General features: G+C 36.4%; 1 protein-coding gene across 1 annotated transcript; it reads left to right on the top strand.

The window, feature by feature from the left end:
* The first annotated feature begins 2,371 nt into the window (after nucleotides 1–2,371).
* On the top strand, nucleotides 2,372–24,334 carry LOC127942112 (dixin-A). The gene is made up of 21 exons (XM_052537691.1): nucleotides 2,372–2,619; nucleotides 7,578–7,707; nucleotides 7,791–7,916; nucleotides 8,001–8,250; nucleotides 9,077–9,196; nucleotides 17,008–17,114; nucleotides 17,201–17,355; nucleotides 17,446–17,535; nucleotides 17,909–17,962; nucleotides 18,616–18,666; nucleotides 18,815–18,919; nucleotides 19,038–19,091; nucleotides 19,965–20,057; nucleotides 20,756–20,827; nucleotides 20,958–21,023; nucleotides 21,095–21,256; nucleotides 21,355–21,421; nucleotides 22,426–22,534; nucleotides 22,652–22,760; nucleotides 22,902–22,981; nucleotides 23,061–24,334. The coding sequence occupies exons 1-21, from the start codon at nucleotides 2,560–2,562 to the stop codon at nucleotides 23,065–23,067; spliced, it is 2,067 nt and encodes a 688-aa protein (XP_052393651.1). The 5' UTR covers nucleotides 2,372–2,559; the 3' UTR covers nucleotides 23,068–24,334.
* The last annotated feature ends 200 nt before the right edge of the window (nucleotides 24,335–24,534 follow it).

Below are 24,534 nucleotides of genomic sequence, written 5' to 3' on the forward strand. Positions count from 1 at the left end.
ATATATATATATATATATATATATATATATATATATATATATAAGGAAAATAAGAATATGTGGTGGGCAAAAAATAAGAGCTCTGCATGCCCGAGCAATGAAAAGGATCATTGAGAGGTGCTTAGAAATGCCTGAATTAACTTTTCCAGGTTGAGTGGAGACACTGTATTCTGTATTAACATTTGTGTATCCTTTTGTAAATTGTTTGGTTTTGTTTGTTTCTAGATTCTTTGAGACTGTGACTTTCTTTTGAACGCTATGAAATATAATCGAATCAACTGATAACGCAAACGCTGTTCCGGATGTACAGTAGTAAACATTAATCATATAACTAGCATGTCATATTGCCAATATTGTCTTTTAATATGCAGTGAGCCTGATGTGCTAAATGCTTTATTCCTGTTAAAAACACTACATTGGAAGGCGATAAGGTTTATAATTATCGATAAATTTATATATTTTTAAATTTTGTTACTATATATGGTTGTTTTTGTGCAAATGTTTGTTTTGTTTTGTTTTTTTGTATCAATAAACAAAACCTACAACAGCTGTGCATGTGTCTCTCGGGATTTATTTTAATAACTTCGGTTTTGATCCAATTATAGAAATGTCTGTTTTATGACTGTATTAAAATTGACTAGTTTGTAGTTTTTACAGCAGGGGGAGACACAGTTCACTAATACGAAAATAAATAAACAAGTAAAATATAGGGTTAAGTTAGCCTTTTATCTCTACAGTGATGATTCAAAACACTATTTAATTTGCAGCCACTGTTAACGTCAATCAGAGAAACAATTAGCACTAGCAAAGCAATGGCTGTCTCGCGCACGTGCTTCTGTTTCTGGTAACCATAGAAACTTACCAGTGCGGACTCAGCAGTCTGCTGCTGTGATTTAATTTTTATCTGTGGAAATATATAACTATATTTACATGAATGTGGATTCACAAACTTACTAATGATATCGTCAAGAAAGCGGGAGAAACCTAAGGTATGTTGCTCAAACTTTTAAGAACTGCTTTCTGATAGCATGTTATGAATGCTAACGCTAAGCAGTTTTAATGTTAAGAGGCCGCTTGTCTTTACAAAGTTCAGGTTTTAATATTTCTGTTTTCTCTTTTTGCGATGGTCAGTCGTAAGTAAATGCTAGTGTAAACATAAGTGATGAACATCTCTCGGGAGACTCTTGATTTTTCCCACAACTGTTTCGTTTCTCGTGCTGTTAAAATAATGAACAAATCAAAACCAATGAAACGTTTATCACTTTGTAATTTAGATTAGCAAGATGCTGCATTGACCATCTGTCGAAAGATCTGTAAGTATGATGGGCACATAAAAGCCTTAAAGGATCTCAGTTTGAAATCTGATAGAAATGTTAATTAAATAAAATTCGCTGTATATGAGACACATATGCATTTTTATGGGTGTCTAAAGATTTCAACTCAAAAGTTCAAATTACAGTTGTAGAAATAATGCTTAGAAATGTATTAAATTTTTTAAATATTAAAAGTTTTACATTTAAATGATAAATGGAAATGATAAAAGATAAAAAGAGCAAATGATCAGTTATGCCATATATATCACAGTTTGAACAAAAGAGATAATTTCACTTTAAATGATAAAAAGCCACAGGCTCAGTAGAGCTCATTAATTTGATTATACAAAATATTTATTTTATGTGTGGGCTACCCACTAATAAGATTTTAACAATTATAATAAATGCTTTTCCAATAACAACAACAACAATGCCATTATTATTATTATTATTATTACTATTTTTATTATTATTATTGGCTATTTAGAATCATGTTTTTCCCATTCTTACAGCAGGGGGAGACAGACATTTAATTAGATAAATAAATAAAAAAAATATTAGACAATATATGCCCAAATAGTAGTAGCAGCCTTTTATCGCTGCAGTATAATTAATTGCAGCTATATATATAAAGCTTATTGTTATAAGTTTAACTTTTGTATATAGAAAAAAGTGTAGAGGCAGAAGCAGGAAGCACGAGCCAGACAGGAAGGATGTGGTGTTATGCGTCTGTACACAATGAAAGCCGGAGTAAATTGCATACAGAATTTCAGATTTCTCATGGGTTTTACACATTGGTTGTAGCGTGATGTTGGTTTTAAACAAGGAGAGGCTACAGGGTTTGATATCCAGGCTAGAGCCCCTCTACTGTGCCTTGTTTTAACTTCAAAATGAGTCCTTTCAATTATAGTTATAATGTGCACTTCACGGTCCCAGACCAATACACACTTCACAATGCAGAAGCTAGAGAAGGAAAACAGCCAATGTAAGCTCAAGCGTTGCCATAACGACCGTGGAGCAGCTGCTGCGGACGCATGCGCATTGCCTCTCCCCATCTCCTGTTTCAGGTCTAGCGAGCTAACGGGGTGGCACATATGGCCATCGGCTTGGTTGAGGGTTTTTTCTTTTTTTGTAGTTTCCTTTGTTTACCTCAGTTCCTCCAGTATGCGGTTAAAACGCTCTCGCTGACTAAGCTCGTTCACATCTTCTCGTCGCGCGCCTCTCACCTTGATGAGAAGTCAGAAGAATGATCTCATCCCTGTCTAGAGGAAATCTGCTTGACGTGCTGCAGGAGGGTCCTAATGAGGTACTGAACTCCTAAACCCTCATGTTTGTTTACGCGTGCATTCGTTTCATCTGCTCATTTAGGTTCTGAGGCTCACTATAAAGTTAAAAGCAGTAGCTGTCGCAACTTAGGCATTTTACGCAAGAAACTCCGACGAGTGCGATGACATTGTATTGTTTACACCTTTTGTGAGCCGTTACTGAATAACACCAGTTAACCAGGTTCTTTTGATTCTTCTTTGACATGCACTGGATCCATTTCATCGTACAAGTTATTTTACAATGTTTGCATTCTGCATTTATATAGGCTATTTAAATCAAATGCAAAATGTAGAGTATTGTATAATTGTATAAATGCGTTTTCGTAAGAATTATAGTTGCAGAAATGGTTTGAAAGTAACGTTTTGCATAAAGTTATGAATATGAAAATGTTTTACATATACTATTGTCAATACTGAATCTGTTTGATTGGAGTGAAAGTCTATAAGACTTGCAAACAGTGAAGGAAAGTCCTGACAGCTGTTAAGCAAAAGGAGACACAATCCTGTTTAATGCCACAGTAATATAAATATACGTACAGTGCCCTCCGTAAGTATTGGAACAGTAAAGACAAAATAGCTTTATTTGCTGAGGAGTCAAGACATTTGCAAATATGATTAAAAGATGAATATGCGACAAAACTACAGAATGTCACATTTTATTATTAGGTTTTTGGAATCATACATGTTTTACCAAATATAAAGGACAGCACTTTTAGAGTTCATCACACTGTTTTATGTGAGCAAAAGTATTGGAACAGATGAATTTATGGTAGATGTAAAAGATTAAAAGCTAATATTTAGATACCTTGTATGTAATCAGAGCAATGAGTCTGCAACCCAAAGACATCACAAGACTCTTGGTCTTATGCTTTGAAATGCTTTTCCCCAGCCTTTAATGCAGCCAGTTCCAACTGTTGCTTGTTTTGGGGAGTTTCTGTCTTTAGTCTCCTCTTCAGCTGGTAAAATTAATGTTCAATCAGATTTCAATCTGGAGATTGATTTGAGCAATCTAAGACTTTACATTTCTTTGCCCTGATAAAGTCTTTGATTAAACTGGTAGGGTGTTTTGGGTCATTGTCCTGATCCAAAATGAAGTGCTTTCTAATGAGTTTGGTGGTATTTTCTTGAATATTGGTAGCCAAGATGATTTTGTACCCTTCCAAATTCATTCTACTATTGCCATCATACATTAAGTCATCATTAAAGTGAAGAGGTCGTGTTCTAGAGACAGCCATGCATGCCCATGCCATGACACCACCTCCACCATGCTTTACAGATGAGGTTGTATGCTTAGAATCATTTGCAGTTTCCTTTTTACTCCACACTTTTGCTTTCCAATAACATAGATAAAGGTTAATCTTTGTCCATCAGTCCCTCAGTTCCAAAACTCATTCTAATTTCAGTTGTTTGTTAGCAGTAAAATGCCATCAACATTCCAAACAGAAAAATGATGAATGATGAAAATGAAATGAAGTCTTGACAACTGTAAAACATTGTGATACACAGTCCTACTAATGCAATTCTTTATATATATATATATATATATATATATATATATTTCTGTGAGCTGCTAACCTTGACTATTTTTGGGGAGCATGCTAGGCTTTTGAGTCAGACATTGTGCTGTACATGTTGTCAGCTATGCTTTCTTTGACTTATAGTGCTGGATTAGTTTATATTTTCATTTGAACAACACAATAGTCTTTTAACTCACATATCATTTATATGCAGATACTACCATAAGATAACTGTTAAAGCCCTTTTAACTTTTGGAGATAACAATATCATGCTTTTAGAAATGGCGCTAAGTGTGGGAGGAGGTGTTAATCATATTATGCCTTTTCTGTAACCATGTGCACTATCAGCAGACATTCCCTACTGATGTTACCTATAAGTATATAAGAGTGCTTCTACATCTGTCTGCCCTCAGGATGTAACTATTAAGCTGTCAAGCGCTCATTGATTTTTTTGTTATGAATCCCAGCTGTCTCAATCTTTGCAAAGGACTTTTTCTATCTTCCAGTTTTACGGCACAGTTAGCATCTTGTGCTAAAAGCTCTCAGTGTTAGCAGGTCTCACTGGGAAGCCTGTCACTCTGGACCACTGTTAGATTGTAGTGAGACAGATTTGCTTCAGACAGAGCTTGCATTGTGTTAGTCAGCCCACCATGTGGCAAATCAATAAATGCTTCTGTGTGTATGAGGAGTCCTCGTGAAAAAAATGCAGAGCTCATTTTGTTTTCTTTATTTTGGTGTGCATGTGTTGTTCTTGACTGTGCACGTGTTGGCATATGATGTGAACTGGACGTTGTTTGGGAGATTGAGGCCCAGGAAAGATTTTCCCCACAGTCTTCCAGATTGATAGGAGAGTGTGTTTTGTAAAGGTGTGACACTACACGTCATGCATGTTCAATTTCAGTCATGCACTACCATTCAAATGTTTGGGGTCTGTAAGGTTTTTTAATGCTTTCGAAAGAAGTCTACTATTATTTTATGCTGATGTAGTGCTCAAGAAACATGCTTATTATTATCAGTGTTGTTGTGCTGCCTAATATTTTTGTGACCGCTGTGATGCATGATATATTTGAAGAAAAGGAAGTGGAAAAGAACAGCATTTATTTGAAACCAAACTCTTTTACTTTTGTTAAAATTAATGCAGCCGTGCTGAATAAAATGCGTATCTTTCAAAAATCTAAATCTTAGTGATCTTTTTAAATAGATCTGTTTAATAAGTAGTGTGTCACATATGACAGTTGTTTAAAAAGAAAAGCTCAGAATACCCCAGAGCCATCATATGGCTTTAGAAGACAAAAAATGTAGTGAACAAGTCATAGGGACAACATTTATGATTCTTTTTTTAGTGCTTTGTGTCAGTTATTGTACTTGTTTAGTTTAAATGTTATTTTTCTGCAGCCATCTCACATTCTTCAGCATTTAAGAAAAAAAAAAATTGCACATCGCAGCACATTTGCCAAAGGGTAGAACTGCGGCAAACCTCCCTGCAGTCTCTATGTGTTCCTACATGTATTTGCTGAAGAGGAAGCGTGAATGTGTGGAGTTAAGCTGTCCTTTTGTGACATGGCAGAGAAAGTGCAAGTCAGACTAATCCACGCCATTGAACCCGGGTGATGCTGACCGGCCGGGGTGAATGAGGAGGGACTTGTTCTGTCAAAGCAGGTGCATCTTGAGCATTGAGGCATACATTTATTTTGACAATAGGTATCCTAGTTGGAATCAACACGGGCATATTCTGCATAACCTTTCCACCGGGACCATCTGCAGTAAAACTGTCTTTCCGGGGTAGAATGCAGTTTAACTGCACTTCAAGTTATTGGCTCCATTGAGACTTGTGATTTGTGCTTAAGCTGTATGACAGCCTTAGTAAAGTAACCCAATACTATTACTGTAGTGTAGATGAGGTTTTGTTTAAATTATAAAAATGACCCTTTTGGAAGCATCAGTAATTCCAGGAAAAAGATGAAAGTAGCAGCTATATAATGTCCAACTAGTTGCAAATTTTCTATAAATGCATATATACAAACTCACACACACAGATGCACACACAGTCCTGCTCAAAAGTTTCATGTCAGTGAGATTTTTAAATACTTTTACCCAGCAAGGATGCATTCATTTGATCAAAAGTGAGCATAACGACTTCGGTTTAATGTTCAAAGAATCATTAAATAAATTAATTACAGTTTCTAGATGAATATTAAAGGGGTCATTTGGCGTTGCTAAAAAGAACATTATTTTGTGTATTTGGTTTAATGCAATGCGTTTATGCAGTTTAAGGTTAAAAAAACATTCTTTTTCATATACATTATTATGTACATTAATACAATGCCCCTCTATGCCCCGTCATTCAATTTGAAGTTCATCTTCTTGAAACGCGAGGTGTGCTCTGATTGGCCAGCTATCCAGTGCATTTTGATTGGCTGAATACCTAAGCATGTGACGGAAATGTTACACCTCTTACCATACTGTGATCCCCTCCGGCGCCACAACACATTAAAAACGAGGCATTTGTTGCATCCAGTGGGAAATAAATTTATAATGACTTATATTGTAATTTTATACCTTGCATATCACGGTGTGTAAACATAAAACCATTTGTCTGCATTTGTGATCGTAGAAACAACAAACAAGTGCTACTCTACACTGCTCAGTCACGTCTGAAGCATCGAAGACAAATTCTTTAAATATGAAAACATACTTACAGGTTGTGAGTCAGAAGAACCCGGCATTCTAGGTTCAGGAAACAGTCCTCTGTTAAATGTGTTGCACACACACACACAGATATTTGGTTTGGCAAATCAGCATATTAGAATGATTTCTGAGTGATCATTTGACATTGAAGAATGGAGTAATGACTGCTAAAAATTCAGCTTTGCAATCATAGAAATAAATGACATTTGAAAATATATTCAAATAAAAACGTTATTTTAAATTGCAAGATTTCACTGCATTTGCTTTATAATTGTAACGCTATAAACCGGAACCAGCCGACATTTAAATAAAACTTTGATGATAAAATAGACACAAAACAAGACAGCCCCTCACGGACGACTGCCGCGTTCAAACAAAACCAGTACACAAAATAATATCCAGGCCTGGTCCTCTCTCGTCCTTCACTGTCGTAACTCCTCTTTTGTATCCTTCCAGAGCCTTCCAGGGACTCGAGACTGGTGAGTGGTGTAGGTGTCGCTCATTTCCTTTCCAATTGATCCGTTCCCACAGCTCTCAGCCCCGCACCACTCGTCACAATAATGTTCCTGTATTTTTTGTTGTATTTTTGGCCAAATAAATGCAGCCATGAAATATAGCAGTCAAATAACAATAATATATTTCAAAGCAGAAAGATCAGAAGTACAATCTGTTCTTAAGCTGTTAGACTATAACCAATATTTGCACTTACCTTTATGAAATGTTTGTCTTTCTAGCAGCAACTGGCTGCCTATGTGTCTTGGGTTAATGCACAGCTGAGAAAGAAGCCTGAACTGAAACCTGTGAGTGATCTACGACAGGATCTCAGAGATGGTGTGATTCTAGCACACCTCATTGAGATAGTGGGTAAGCCTGTACATCATATTATTTTTGTTGCAGCACTTTATAATAAGCCTTTGTATCTAGATGTGTTTTATATATTTTGCAAGCTGGCGAGCTGCTGGATGGCATTCATTATGTGCCACATGACGACCAGGAGAAGAAGCAGAATGTGGAAAAGGTTCTGCAGTTTGTGTCTTCCAAACGGATCAGAATGCCTCAAACGTCTGCCAGGGGTGAGTTACAAAGAAGGCTTTTAATCCCGTTTATGCTGATAAAACTACTTTGCTAAGATCTACTCTTTCTCTCTGTACTCAAAGACATTGTGGAAGGAAACCTCAAATCCGCCATGAGGCTCATCCTCGCTCTAGCTGCACATTTTAAACCCTCCGCATCAGCCAGTCACAGAGCTGGAGCTGGCGTAGGGAGGAGTTCCACTGGCTCCTCGGCCAATCACAGACCTCATTCCACCATGGCCATGGCCCAGAATGCAGCAGCAGCACTCGCAGCAGCCAGGCAGGATGCCTCTCGCCCTGGCCGCTCTGTTTTTCATCTAAGGCAAGAATGGAGGTACATGCAGCTTCACTTTGCCATTAATCTCCTTTCCTCCTTCAAAAGAGTTTTGTAAATGTTTATTAATTTAAGTAGAACTGCTTCCTTAGAGCAACTGCTTTTAAATCTCATTCTCTTTTTAAGAGGGTTAATTAGCTTTGCTTAAAAGCTCCCCAAGGAAAGTTTTGTCATTTAATGACCCTCATGTGGTTAGATAACTTTGTGGAACAGGCTGGAATAGAAGACATTATTCAGTGAAATTCCTGACATCCAACCCAGCTCTCATTGGTGCTTTCATGAAAGTTCATGAGAGAAATAACTGTGTCCAGTTTATGAACAAATCGTCTTCTTAGGTTGAATCTTTCTTAAGTTTAATTAAATTCAATTCACAAAACAGTTGAAATGTTATCAGTGAAAACATAAAGTCTGGTTTGTTTGACTTCAAGTATTAGTGCTAGTTGTTCTCCTTTTGTGTTTCAAAGAAGAAATGAAGGCAGTTGTGAGGTAAATGATGACAAAATAAAACGGATGAATCATTGCCCTCTTGCTGCTGTCAGTTGGAATTGCAGCTCAGGTCAGAGGTAGCATTTGGATACTCAGATCTCCAAATCTAAACCTTTCATCCACAATTTAAGATTTTGTGCCCCACAGCAATAATCTCTACTTTACTCTGTTGGAACTTTTGAAAAATATTTTATGTAAGCCTGAAACAGCACGGAATGATTAAAAATATGTATTCTGAGAGAGTTATTAATCCATTTAGTTTAAACATGAAAAGATCATCCATCTTTAAAAACAGCTTTTTATCATTTCTAATCTCTGTATAATTTTTTCTCCTCTTTAGTCGTTGCTGCAGTGCGGAGGAGGACAGTGAGAATTCCTGCAGGAGTGTCCGAGCATTGGTTCAGCAGTATGAGGGGCAGAAAGGGACATTTGAAGAGGAGACAGGTGCAAGATCTACTGGGTAAATTCTGAATATTCATGGGTAAATAGAATGCAGCTTGTCTGTATATTACTTGAAACAGAGTTAAGTAATCGTTTGAATATACAGAAGATATTTTAGATCTTCTTTAAAAAAAAAAAAACATGAAAAAATTAAATTTTTGGAACTAAATTCTTTGGAAAAGCTCAGAAAACTGGAAATGTGAATCACACAATTCACATAATTCTACGTAATGAAAGAAACAAGATGATGAGAAATTGGACAATTTCAAAATTAATATTTAAAATGCATTTAAAGTATTTAATCAAAATCACCATTTAAACAAAACATTAGTGAAAATGCATGTAAACAGACAAAAAGATGCTGATGTAGATATAAGCTTGTAAGATGTGAATGTATTCAGCTGTGAATAGTTTGCTTCAGTTTTGCAAAACAGCCCTTGGAACCAATCAGCTTGTCATTGCAGGTCATATCTTAGTTACAAAATATACACAAACATGTTATCACAACCCTTTTTCTTCTCTCTCTGCTTTAATGAGAGTAGAACACATAGATAGACTGGAAGAGGCTGTCACGAGGATTTTCTCACTGCTTGTTTTGTAAGGCCTGAGATTTTCCTGCCCACTGGCTTTCTTTAAGGCATCATCATGCTTTGCCTCTGAAGAACAGAAAACGTGTGACTGTTCTTTTAAGTGAGGCATCAGCTATGATTTTATTTGTAAGAACCGATTCAGTACTTTGATTATCCAAAGGAACATCATTTGTACACTTAGTCATTAATTCTAGTTCCGTAGATGTCTTGAAATGTCTTTAAAATTATGAAACAGTTATCTAAGAATCCATTCTTGGACGTTTGTCAGGTCAGTGACTTGGACTGAAATTAAGAGGCATTTGATGAGTGTTCACATGACAGATCTGGAGAGATTACGGCCTTGTATGTTAGGTAAGAGTCATTCACAGTGGTTATAAGGGTCAAGACTCCCGATGAGAATACATTTATGTCACACTTAGAGATGTTGCAATGCTCCTTCATGTTTCAACCTAGGTCTGTGTCTGCTCTCCTTTCAGTCATTTACAAAATCTACCAGCACCCCAATCAATGGAAAATACACTTTTAGAAAACCTATACTTGAACTAACCCATTTATTCACCAAAGAGGCTTTAATTTGAGTAAAAATTACATTAAAGTGTTCTATGTTGTTACTAAAAATGACTGTTCTTTGGAAATTTCCATTCATCAAATAATCCTAAAAATTCATTGGGGTTTTTCACAAAAATATTAAGCAGCATTGTTTTCAAAATTTTTAGTATAAAGAAAAGTTTCCTGAGTACTAAATTAGCATGTTAGAGAGATTTCTGAAAGCTCATGTGACAGTGAAGACTGAAGTAATGGCTGCTAAAAATTAAGCTTTGCCATCACAAGAATACATTACATTTTAAAATATATAAAAAAGGAAAAATGATCTTAAAAAAAAAAAAATCTGAATCCTATGTAATTATAGCAATTTAGTGATTATTTTATGCCTACCCTCTGTGAAAAAAAAGTTATGTCTGAATGCATTATGCTGTAGTAAACTGTCCAGAGCAGATCTGAGCCCACCTACAAGCTAGAAAGTCCTGTACCAGCTCCCCCAAAATACCAGTCCTAACAGATGGGAAGAGAGGCAGGACAGAGAGAGAAGACGAAATAGAGGGAGAGCTGGAGGGGGAGGGCAAACAGAGGAAGGCCGGACAGAAAAAGAGGAGCTAGTGAGGGAGGGAGTGCGAGAACTAGACGGAGACACACGGATCTCAGCGATGGAGAGCTTTATGAAGTGAAGGAGTCGTCTGTGAACAGGTTGAACTGAGAAGAATAATTAGCCCAACTCACAGCCAGAGAGAAGGAGAGGAGGGGAGCAGGATTTGGCTGCCTTGGTAACAGAGCAGTGCTACTCAGTCTCTCCTGTCACCGTGGACGGATTGAAAACAGGATTTCCATATGGACAACGTCAGGTGCATCTGCAGAGGCTTTGAACTCACAGAGAGGACCTGCTGTCAGCTCCAAGCATGGTGATTAAAAAGAGATAGTTAGCAAACGAGGGGTAACGCTGTAGACACTGTATGCTGAGGCAGGACTCTAAAGAAGTCTTCTGTAAGATCGATGCTGATGTCTAGACTTCTGTACGGTCTATTGATGAACAAATGTGGTGCAGAGGGCTAGAAACTCTTGTGCCAAAATGGGAGGCAAACAAATCAAATGGTAAGACACTATTGCAGCATATTTGTAATGCTTTAAATTAATAGTTCATTTGCTCACCCTTATATTGCTCCAAAATACTAATTGGGTTTGTTTCTTATGTGTAACATGAAGTTTGAGATGTCTCTGTTTTTTTGTCCATACAATAGAAGTTAATGGTCAAAAAACTGTTTGGTTACCATATTATCTTCCAAACATCGTAAATATATTTTGTGTTCTGCTTTAAAACAATTTAAGGGTGAGTAAATGATGACAGAAATTAATTTTGGGGGGGTAAATTGTCCCTTCAGATCACTTTAATGCTTGACAGCTCTATGACAAGCATATTTGCAAGTATTTATAGCACTTTTTATATATATATATATATATATATATATATATATATATATATATATATACATGTGTGTGTGTGTATATATATATATATATATATATATATATATATATATATATATATATATATATATATATATATATATATACTGTATATTTTTGTTCAGGTTTGACTCCTAGATTTCACTCACCAACTCTCTGATGCTGTCCTATGTCTCTCATTAAAAGGTTCACATTGACAGCCATTAGAAGCAAAAAGAAAAAAAGGCTGAATTTATTTATTAGAATGAGTTGGCAGGCTGAGGTGACGAAAGCCTGTGGCTGTGAATGACAGCTATGACTACTTTAGAGGATCTGACCCAATTTACTCTTCTACTTCTTTACTGTAGCTCACATACAAGGTTTTGAATCATGTTTTTTATTTTCTACTGTATGTCGTTGCCAACTGTGCTGTGCTTTAGGATCCAATTTTGTGTCCTTGGCATCTGTCATTGACACACAGCACAATATTCCACTCAATCAGACACTTTGAAGTGCCTAGAATGCATGTGGATTTGACAAGAAATAAAGGAAGAATATTATTTCTCTCTTGTTTTGTTGCAAAGCAGTTTGTTTTCCTTACAACAGTGCAAAGAATGCCGGATATGTCTGCTCAGCCTTTTCTCTTCAAAACAGCCTCCCAGATGTGAAATAATTCTTGAACTCTCACCTTGGCAGTTGAGAATTTCCGTTATGTTGACGTTTTGCATCTGCTGGCCTTTTTCTTTAAATAACACAGGCTTCTGTGTCCAATGACTGATTCTGGAGTGTAAATATACTTTAATGAACTTCCTGCCACCCCACCAAATGACTTCTGGTTTTGTGACGTGCATCTGATGAGCTCTCATGAGAATCATCTATTGAGCTTTCAGATTGACTAATCTTGTGTGAGAATCCCAGAGCAGAACTTATTTCCATTGGACCACTTGTTGGTCATTTTTGTGGTTTAATATGGGAATGTGTGGGAGATGTGAGAAAATGTCCTGAGATCCAGTAATATTTATCAGGGGAGAAGATGTTTTGGGAGGATCACAGCAAGCTCTGTTAAAGAGATTATTGGGTTTACTGCTGGGATTCGGAAGCCAGACTGAATCATCAGAGCAGGCTTTACCATACAGCAATGGTTTTGTATATTCAATCATTGGTTATATAAAACCTAGTCAGTGCACGCTGCAGTAGCTTATGAAAAATGGAGCACATAATACTTGTTTCTTTTTGTTTTGCATTTCAAAAAGAATGGTGAGAACACTTTGCATAGGGAAGATCTCAGAGCAGACTTGTGTTTTATTCCAGAGAAATCTTTATTTAGAACTAGAAGAATGCTTTGTGGATTCGCTTTGATTCCTTTTCAGTGAATTCAGTCAGTCATTAGCTGTCCTTTTCCATCCATCTTTGCTATGAATAAAGGACGATTCGGGAATAGCAATTGCTGATATTGTACACTTCAAGGCCATTTGAAATGCTTTAGTTGTACAGTGCTGAATGTGATATATTCCATGTCCTCTGAGCAGCCAGTTAAACACTGAATCTGAGGTTTTTGACATCTAAAGGCCCATTTACACCAAGGGCGATAACTGTCAAGTTGTAATAATCATTCTAATTCTATGAAAATAGGGAATGTCATGGGAATAAATTTTCAGAAAGTAGGTTTTTTTTTTTACGTTAAAAACATTGACAGCCAATCAGAATCATGCATGCTTTAAAGGGCTAAAACATTTAAAGTGTCAGATGACATAAATGCAGTGTGCGCTTATAATAGCCTTAAGTGTCTTGTGAGTGGTGCTTGCTAAGCATCACTATTACTTTTCATTCCACTTTTAAAACAGCAACCAACCTAAGTGTTAAACATCCATGTGCAACCTGTTCTGGACTTTAATGGATGCACAATACATACACAGTACTATGTTGTAAAATTGATCTTTTTTGCCTGGTACTGGGTATTTAATTGTGCATTCTCATTTCTGCTGTTTCTACATTTAGATCATCTAACACTCACTTGAAGTTAATTTCTAAAAACACTAATGGTGTAATCTTTCAATGTAATGTAATGTTTTGCAAATCTCAAATTAATATCCTTTTTTCACATTATAATGTTCTTCAATGTAATGTCACTGGTTGCTTTTCAAATGATTATATTTAATGTTTTATTTGTAATTTACAAAATAATATATTTTAATATATTTAATATGATTGTAGACATAATACTCACCAATGCTGCATTTCTTCGCTACAAATTTCTTAAATAATAACAATAATATATATATGTATATATATTCTTATTGTAAACAACCACCTTAGACGCCTTAGAAACCACACAACAACACACTAAAAAGCACCCTAACAAACACTTAGCAAAGCCTGGCAACCACCCTAGAATTGTCAGGAAGAGTACAAATGTTTTTTCTTTTTCTTGTTGCTACTCTCTTTTCAATAAACCCTCTAGTTCAAGTCTTGTGATGTATGTAGAAGTAGCTGTTTCACATCAAAACAGAGTCTTGTTTTGAGAACAGTGGTTCAAAGATCAGTACAAAACTCTTAATAAATAGTAAGGGATTTTTCCAGTTTAGTTTAGATCACGTGTTTCAGTTCACTCTGTGTCCATCTATTAATCTTTTTCTTTGGCAAATGCAGCAGTGAAAAGAGAAAGAAACATAGGAGAACTTAACTAAATAAGTTAGGGTCTTTAGTGTCTGTGTGGGTCACAATAAGGAGGGGGGCTGGATTTGGTTTTGAAAGAGAACAGTCCTCTCCTTCCCCCTCCCCACAACATGAGAAAAATAAAAGAAAGAAAGTAGTGTGGAGTGCAACAGGCCGTCTCTTTCAGGATCTCTGTGGTCCGCAGGCTGGTTTAGGACAATGAGAGCCAGCACAACATACACACTAAACAAAAAAGAAAAAAGAACAAGTGCTCTGATTCTCTCGAGAGGCAGCGTTGTTGCTTTTTTAAAATTACAGCATTGGCATTTTGTTTTCATTCATCACATATAGAACACTAATCATTTGCAGGCCTTTGCAGGAGAATGTTTGGAGATTCCCCCTGTTTTTGATTTATTTATTTATTATTATTATTATTATTATTATTATTATTATTATTATTGTTGTATTAAAGCACAGCACCAAATCCACACAATACAAATTGACTTGGGGAAACCCCAGGCCTTACTCTGTCTGAAAACAGACATGAATCCTCCAAAGGTCACCCAGGCGGGATCCATTCGCTCTGTGTGTTAGTGGAAATGTCACTGTAGCTGAATGCAACCAATGAGGTGGATGGGATTCATTCCCCAATATAAGTCCAGCATTGAAAATAACAGAATCGTCACACTCTGTCTAATCTGAAGGTCATTTGTGTCAAAGGGTGCATGACTGTCATTTCATTTTTGTGACTTAGTTTGAGGACAATTGATGTGGGGGGGTTCAAATTTGCATGCCTCAAGATAGTAGACCTAGATGGAGTGAGGATTTTGGAGCTGCAAGCTTGTGCTGTCCCCTCACAGACAGGTCTGCCAGGGTTGCACTTGGTTTGACCCATCATGGACTGAGTTTAGATCTTTTTCCTACGCTTCAGGGCCTGAAAGACATTGTGGTGTCAGGCCTTCACTCTTCCACTAGTCTAATGCATGTGGAAAACTGAAACTGACAGAAATATACTCTCTATTCATAGTTTCCCCAATTCCCTACCATACAATACTTGCATACTTACAAAAAAATAATCTGTTAAGGTGCACATTAGTGAATTATCGTGTGAAAAAAAAAAAAAACATTTTCCATTGTCAGTAGTGAATTCTCACACAGAAGACACATTTAAACCAAGCAGCTTTCTGTATTTCAGGGCTGCAAATACATGTGATCAGTTTGAATATGAGCAAAATCAGAATGGGGAATTGTTTTTCCTTCAAGCAAACCACTGATCACATGGATTACAATTGAAATGATTGGAATTTGCCAGTGAAATTCCACAGAGCAACAGTAAATGTGACAATCTGATGCCTCAAACAAATTCTCTTATTTCTTATCTAGTTCTTTAGACCATAAATGGCTGTGCTCAAAGAAGTGAATACACTGTTCAGGAATCACCCAAAATTCTGTCATCAATCACTCGGCCTCATGCCATTTCAAACCCTGAAGACAATTCATTTTCAAAACACAAATAAAGATATTTTTAATGAACCGTAACATCTCTGGCCCTCCACTGAAAGTCCATTACTCCAAAGCTTTGACTGTCCAACCTCAAGAGACTTGAATTAAACCTCAGTTTACGTGAAATGCTTTTATAATGTTTTTGTTGAGTTTTATTGAAGCAAATCATTGAAGAGTCTGCATTTTTAATACTGTATATTTAAGAACACGTATTTGACACAGATACAGAAATGCTGTATTGTAATTAATCAAACTGAATGTGTTAATAATTCTCATGCATGAAAAACATTAGCACATGAGCTTGTGCCTTTGAAGTGGATTAACCGTGCATTATTGATAGGGAATCAAATCCAACACAAGTGAAGATCCTGACAGACTTGGCTGTTCATATCTGCAAAGGGTCTCCATGGCAACTGGTTTTCCTCCTGTGCTTCAGGACTGTTTATTTTTATCTAGCTCTGCCTTTCTGAGAAACCAGATACAGCACCTGATACACATAAACAACAATAATGTCTGTCTTTGTGATATTGTAACTCACTCTTGAAACACCTCCATGATAATTCTGCAATAAGTAGAATTCATTTAAAAGGATGTTCAATCAAACAAAACTTTTGATCATATAACATTTTTCAGGCTGTACACTGTATGTAACCTGTAATAGAGCGTATGAGCTACTTTTTTTTTATTATTATTATTATTTTACAAAACTGTTCTTTTAAGTGTTTTGTATGGACTCAATTTTAGTGAAATAATTTATTTTAAAGCACAATTAAAATATACTGTTAGAATGAGCCAGAATTTAATTTAATGTAATTAAAATTATGAAAAACAAATGGAGATAAAATTAATATAAATAGACAAAAAATAAATAGACAACATTTTACATCAGACTCAGTACATCAGTTAATTTAATATAATTTAATAATGAATATATATATATATATATATATATATATATATATATATATATATATATATATATATATATAAAAGCACAATTAAAAGGTGTGTCAGACGATCGTTGACCTGACTGTGAAGTTTGGCCAAACATCAATAACTGTATGTTTTTGGTTTATTTCAACAGCCTCAGTTCACCGAGCCCCACCCACACTCCCAAAGACTCTATCAGCCAATCAGACGTGAAGGCAGGACTGTTAGACACCTTGTCCAGGGAGAAAACTCTTAAGTCAGGTATTGATTCATTTCAGTCAATCATCTGGACATTGATGGTCTCGGCCACTTACAGCGGTCATGATCTATCTCTGTTTTACCATTAGAGGACACCGTGAAATTGGCCCTGGTTGATCAGGCCATTGTCTCGGGGCATGATGGTCTAGCTGGTGGCTGCACTTGGGAGGACAAACTGTGTGAGCAGCAGGAGCAGCTGGAGAAGGAGATGCAGGACGCACGGAAAATGGTGTCTAGCCTACAGGTGACACTAACATATATCATCTCCTAATTTAGTTTGCATTGCTTCTAGAGAGCGTGTGGCATTTCACAGATGTTTTTGTGTGTTTTATAGGCCCTCCTTCTCCACGGTTCATTACCTGAGGATGAGCAGGAGTCGTCGCTCAGTCTGGGTGAGGGAGTTGAAAATGCGGAGCAGCAACTGGTGCGTATTTTTATTTCCGTCACGGGTGTGTTTTACCCTAAATTGGCCCCTTTTCTTCCATATCCTGCATATCCCTTGCTCTTGATTATATGTGACTTCCTATGCCCCCCCCCACCTCATCTCTCTCCTTTTCTTCTGCTCTTTCACTAAGTTCTGTCAGGGCAGATCATGTTACTCTCACAGTGAACTTTATTTTGTTTGCGGGTATCAGTTTCTCTCCAACAGTATCTGTTTCTATCTTCCATTTCTTTTCTGTTTTCTGTAAGGTTGTTGTGTTAACCAGTCCCTTCTGTGTCTAGCATAACAAGAGTGCTGTAGTTATGGTGCTTTTGTTCTAAACTAGCAAAAAAGAACCCTTGTTGTTGTGCTACAGGTTGTAATACGAAGTCGCCTGGACCAGAGCATGGAGGAGAGTCAAGAACTAAAGGTGGGCTTTCACAGTATTTTTGTTCTGGGCTAGGCTTTTATTTGAGAATCGAATATTTTTATTCATACGTTTTAAGTGAATCAGAAGTGACAATAAAAACATTTATGATTTTTAAAAGCATTCTCTTTAAAATAAATGCTTTTCTTTTGAACTTTCTATTAACCAAAGGATCTTGAAAAAGAAAATCATGTTTCCATGAAGATACATATACACAGTGGAGATCAAAATAAGAGAACAACCTATAGTTTCCAGTTTCACTGCTTAGTCCTATTGGAAACACAGTGTAAAAGACCTAAATGAGATCTTTGTAAAAACTGATCAAAATTAGAGAACAGTTACAGATACCTCCAAGTTATTGGTGTTAATCTGGCACCTGGTGCTAATTTCCTTAATTACTGTATATGAAAAAACCCTGTTTAACTGGCAGAAGTCCTCCAATTTTCACTGAAATTGCAAGAAGGTGACTGAAACCCTGCAACAGGAGGTTGGTTGTCCTGATGAGGGCTAAAGGGATGAAGACAGCCAGTGCAATTCGATCTGACAGAAAAAACTATTTATTTACTACTATGTATATGCTGATATTGTCAAGTCCTGATGATTTTTTTATAACCAATTCATGCTGTAAAGGCTCTTTATATTCTATTTGCATGCAGAGGGAGCTGTTGAGGTTCAAACAGGAGGCTCGCAACTTGCAGGGAGTGAAAGTAAGTCTTGCATGCCTCCAAACTCCACGTCTATGAAATAAGACCCTCACACTTACATAATGAAGAATTCAACTTATTTATATTTCAGACTAATATAAACAAGTTAGATACATGAGATGAGATTGATTAACCCCTTCTGTGTCACCAGGATGCTCTTCAGCAGCGAATGGCTGTGCAGGAGTCCTCAGTCCTGCAGCTCAAACAGGAACTCCTGCGCACCAGTATGGCCAAAGATGAGCTGGCGGGACAAAGTGTGAGCACATGCAACTGAGACCCGACATTTTTGTCTTTATGCTATGCATATCAATTTAGTTTCAGTTATATCATATATGAGACCAGTTGTCAGTTATTATCTGTGTATATTTTCTCAGGCTGAGCTACAGAGGAAGCTAGAGGAGAGGAACAGAATTCTCAGCGAATATAAGGCATGTCTTGTTTTGTATATACAAAACATAACGTTTATTAAAAGTATTTTATCATAATTAATAGTATGTTTTCTAATTCTACTTTTCATTCGTGTAGTTTCAGTTGTTTTTATATAACTTGTAGTGTTTAATATAACTTGTAGTGAATTAATTCATGTTTAATTTTGCAACCTTACAGGGTTAGTTCACCCAAATAGCAAAATTATATAATTAATAACTTACCCTCTTGTCGTTCCAAACCCGTAAGACCTCTGTTTATCTTCCAAACACAGTTTAAGATATTTTAGATTTAGTCCGATAGCTCTCAGTTCCTCCATTGAAGCTGTGTGAACGGTATACTGTCCATGTCCAGAAAGGTAAGAAAAACACCATCGCTCTCGCTCTGATCAGTGAATGCCTGTGCTCTCTCAGTGCTCTGCTATACGGGAACGCGCGCTCTTCCGGCAGACGTGCCCTAGGACCCATATAAGGAAATTCCGCTCCATCTAACGTCACACAGAGCCATACTCGAAAAAAAACTTTCCGAAACTTGTGACAAACCGGAAGGAGTATTTTTGTTCCAAAAAGAGCGAGAACGTACAACTTAATTTTTGAAACTTTGTCCATGTTTAGCATGGGAATCCAACTCTTTAACAGTGTAAAAAAACTCAGTATGCATGAAATAGCATTTCACCCCCCCTTTAAGCTTCAGTCTTGTTACTAGTTTTTATTAGTAGCTTGTAGTGAATCTAAATTATTTTTTAAAGGGTACCTTGACTATAGTTTAAATTATGAGTAGATTAAAGAATACTTTTTTAAATCAAATGCTGATTTTAATAATAATGCTTTGCTAGTAATACCATATCTATTCCTATGACAAATGTAAACTTACAGAAAGAACTGGGCCAAAAGGATCGACTTCTGCAGCAGCAGCAGCTGAAGGTGGACGAGGCCCTGCGCAAGCTGACAGACAGCAGCAGCCAGCAGGTACGACAACAAACACAGTCCTGCAGACTCAACTAGCACAGCAGCTGCGAAGGAGAACTGCATGATGGGAATGGAAATGCAGGATACTTATTCATCTGTTGATTAATTTATGCATGTCAAGTAAAATGTACAGCTATTATTGCAAATTATTATTTAATGTAAAAATATATATACAAAAGTTCAACTTAAAACATTTTTGTACATTTTCTAATTTAAAATTAATGTTTAAAATATGTAATAAAAAATAATTCAAATATATGTATAAAAATAGAAAATTATAATAAAAAATGCTTCTGGTATGCTTCTAGTTGTAAATGTAGGAGTTAAATGTAAATGTTTTTTGCAAATTTGCCTCATTCAGTAATATTAATATTTACAATGTCCAATACATATATAATAATAAAAAAATGAAAATAGAAATATAAATCTTCAAGTACATGTTAATGTAATGTAGTATTGTATAAATGGATGTTAAACCGAAAGTAAATGCTATTGAATTTTATTTTTTATTTATTTTTTATTTTTTTGCAGGTTAAAATGTCATTAGGGCAAATACAGACTAACTGCCCCAGCAGAGAAAAATCCCTATTGTTGAGCCCGAATAATTTAGCTGTTTACCTCATGATGTAGCTGAAGACTTCTGCACTTGCTTTTCTAGAACAGTTCAGTGTGAATGAGAATGTTTCTGTGTTTGTCAGGCTTGCCTGCAGAGGGAGCTGGAACACAAGGAGAGTATTCTCAAGGAGTTAATGAGCCATGTGACAGAGGAGGTAACACGCATAAAATAATACACAATTCTCCCCACAGCTGTTTGTTTTCACATATTGCAGAGTATGTTTAGTGCTTCCATTATTTATTAAAGTTTCATGTAAAGACTTGTCTCCCTGTCATCTGTTTCAGCTTCCTGGCTCGCAAAACAATGGCTACTCACACCCACCCATCACAACATCAAAACAACACTGTGGGGTAAATAAGCCTGAAGCCTTTTTTACATTATTTTATATCTATAGAGATATATGTTATTGTTTCTCTTATAGGCGGAGGAGCTGCAGTTAGTAAGAGATGCTCTGCATAGTCTGAGGAACAGCTTTGGAGGTCACGACCCTCAGCATCACACTCTGGACACCCTTGAGCAAGGTGTGGCCAGCCTGATGGATCGCCTCTATGACCTGGAAGCTCGCCACAAGCAGGAGAAGAGGGTATGAGAAATGTTTATCCATCCTCACACATCACACGTTTTGCAACTGATCTACATTGTCCCAGAATTCTTTTCTCAAATCAATCTGTTTCTTTGTAGACCCGAGGCAAATCTCCAGGACATAAAGCATCTCATTCAGATCGAGACTCCTGGACTCCTACTTCAAGTAAGCATTTATCTTAATCCCAAAACACATCAGTACAGGAAATGACAGAACTGTTAAAATAAAAATGAACATCATTTGTACTTGTGTGGTCTCTCAGTAGGTATATTGCTGGTTATTTAAAACTATGCACCAGTATCGGTATCGGGCCCGATACTGCACTCCTGTACTCATATTTGTACTCATTAAAATACTCCGATATCAAAAGCCAATACCGCACAATGCGTGAACAGTGTTGTGTCCAGACAAAGAAACACAGACAACAGAACAAAAGAGAGCAGAATGTAGTTATTAGATATTTAGGATGTCTTTGAAGTTGATGGTATGTAATTAATATAATGTTAAACATTAAAACATTCTAACGTAATACTAAAGTTACTTGGGGGTAAGGAGAGAGAGCAAGAGTGTATCTACGTCTGTTGCATGATCTTGACTGTTGTAAGCTCACTTGGCACATGCATCATTTGGATTAAAACTAAATCGTAAATATAAAAACCAACAAAAATGATAGGGGCATTAACTATAAACAACATTTATTTTAAACATCAAGCAAACACGACTTAATTTAAAGTGAAAGTGTAACTAGCAGCATGTGTGAAATGCGCTAGGCTAATATGTGTCTTTCATTCTGCACCAATACTGAATAAAAGTGAATTAAAGTGAATAAAAAATTAAATACCACAGAACAATAAAATGAACCGTGAGAATAACAAAAGCTTTTGAAATACATTTTAACAGGTATAATTAAGTGTTAAAATAATAATAATAATAATAATAATATAATATCAGTTTACTAAATGAAGTCAACTGTGATTCCTTTTTTTTTTTTTTTGGCTTCTTTACACGGTATTTAAAAAAAATTCAAATGTCATGAAAATACAGATATCGGTATCGCCAAGTTCCAAAAGTAAAAGTATCGGTATCTGACTGGTTCTGGAAAAAGTGGTATCGATGCATCCTTATTTAAAACGTTACTAAAGTGAAGAATCTCCACTGCTCTCTTACAGAAATGACTCATTCTCAGAGCAGCCCTGCGTTAAACTCTTCAGCTTGCACCAAAGTCCTGTACTTCACTGACCGTTCCCTCACGCCATTCATGATCAACATCCCCAAGAGGTCAGTCAGACTCTGTTACACATATATGTGACTTGAGTGGTCTTCAGCCTTAAATCACTATAATGTGGTATACTTTAGATATGTGCTATGAAATTTTTCATTGTCTTATGTCAACAGGCTTGGGGAGGTCACCCTGCGAGATTTCAAGTCTGCTGTAGATCGGGAAGGCAATTATCGGTACCATTTTAAAGCGCTGGATCCAGAGTTCGGCACCGTGAAGGAAGAGGTATTGCCACATAATCAGTCAACAGGATACATTTTTTTACTTTTAAGTAAAAAATTCTGTAAAACACTGAACTAAATTAAATCTAAATAAAATGTTACATTTGATGTGTACTGTATAAAAAGGACCTATGGCTTTTCCAAGGTGTTCCAGGATGACGCAGTGGTGCCTGGCTGGGAAGGGAAGATCGTAGCCTGGGTAGAAGAGGATCATGGTCAAAGAGGGTACTGCATGCATCCATACAACTGGTAGCACATCTGCTTCTCACCATTTTAAGCTCACTCTCTCTATTTTCCTTGACAGGACCTAACACAAGTCAGCAAGAAGCTGTCAAAGGAAAGAGAGACATCTGTGCCAAAATAGAATAACATAGATTTGTAACTCAAGTGTACAGAGGGTGGAGCTTTGGTGCCCTAAAAAGTCCCACCCACCTTTACTCTATCCTGCATGAGCTGAAAGGACATGGAGAATCATCAAAAGGATCACCAGATGGAGAGAGTACCATCTTCTGTCTTGCCCAGACCAGTATTTCTCAAACATATCTATGCAGAGGATGGGAGAAGAGGATTTCTGATCTCTTTTAGAGGTCTAGCCATAGAACTGACAGCCGTTCCAGCAAAGGCTTTATGAGCAGGCAAACACGTCACTGTGACAGAGGAGCCTTTTGTTTGTTACTGAAATTAGATGCTGGATTTTTCAGTTCACCTGCTTTAAAGTAGGATCTGTCAGAGTACTTTTTTGTTGATTTTGATGAACCAAAATTGAAATAATTTTGCAGTGAATAGAGACAAGATATGTAATCTTGACTGTCAAGAGTATTCGTATAAAAAATAGTGTAGAAATGTAGTTATGAATCTTAAGAAAGCTGCAACTATGTGAGTTTTTTATCTTCGAGAAAGAGTTTCTCTAACACATATATTAGACAAATTCTTTCTGCAAAGGACCCAAGTGTTTTTCTTGTTTGATATAAGATCATACAATGTCATTCAATATGTATCTTGATCAGATTTAATAATTAATATTTGTCTGTATGCCATAAATGTGGTGAAATTACAGCTCGTGATTTGGCCCATAGCACAACATAAAATGTAGTATACAGTAGATACATTGCAACATCACTGCAGGCTTTCAAGTGTAATTTTGGTAACTATCAGATGTGCCATTCAGCTGCAGTGATTTGAGTTTACAGGAAAGTGCCTGGAATCTGTTACAAAAGAGAGGTGACCAGGTTTGCCTTTTGTATTTTTTTTTCTGTTTTATATTTATGTAAATATGTTCATATTTCAGAGAAAGAGTGAGGCATAGTGCCTTTACACTGTATAAATGATGTCCTATAAATACTGAATAATATTTAAAATATATGAAAATGGGCCCTTTGTATCCTAAAAAGGCACATTAATAACTCATCAGAGAAGCCTATAGCTAAGCAGAACCATGTTCGTTCACAATGGATGGTGATACAAGCGACAGTCTGCCATGACTGAATTTCTGCTTTACCCTCCTGATTACTGCTGGTTGCCTTGCTGGTTGAAGAAGAATTATATTTGGTTTGCAAATAAACAGTTTGAACCAGTATACACCATGTATGTGTTTTTATTTGTGTTTTATTTTTATAAACTCTTATTATTAAATGTAACCCATTTAATCAATATTAAGCGTTTTGTGTCAATTTAAAGAAGTGGTTAGGGAACAAAAAGTCTGTTTTCACTTTTTTTGTGTGTGCCAATATTAGTCCTGTTCATGACACTTTTTATATACAAAATGCCACTTTTGCTAC

The sequence above is a fragment of the Carassius gibelio genome, chromosome A21, assembly GCF_023724105.1.
Source record: "Carassius gibelio isolate Cgi1373 ecotype wild population from Czech Republic chromosome A21, carGib1.2-hapl.c, whole genome shotgun sequence".
NCBI classification, from domain to species: domain Eukaryota; kingdom Metazoa; phylum Chordata; class Actinopteri; order Cypriniformes; family Cyprinidae; genus Carassius; species Carassius gibelio.

Bases quoted from the DNA above. Each gene is read 5' to 3' on its own strand.
- LOC127942112 (XM_052537691.1), top strand. From the start codon at position 2,560: ATGATCTCATCCCTGTCTAGAGGAAATCTGCTTGACGTGCTGCAGGAG. The intron at 21,257-21,354 runs GTATGAGAAATG...GTTTCTTTGTAG, and splicing joins GCCACAAGCAGGAGAAGAGG to ACCCGAGGCAAATCTCCAGG. The intron at 22,535-22,651 runs GTCAGTCAGACT...TTATGTCAACAG, and splicing joins ATGATCAACATCCCCAAGAG to GCTTGGGGAGGTCACCCTGC.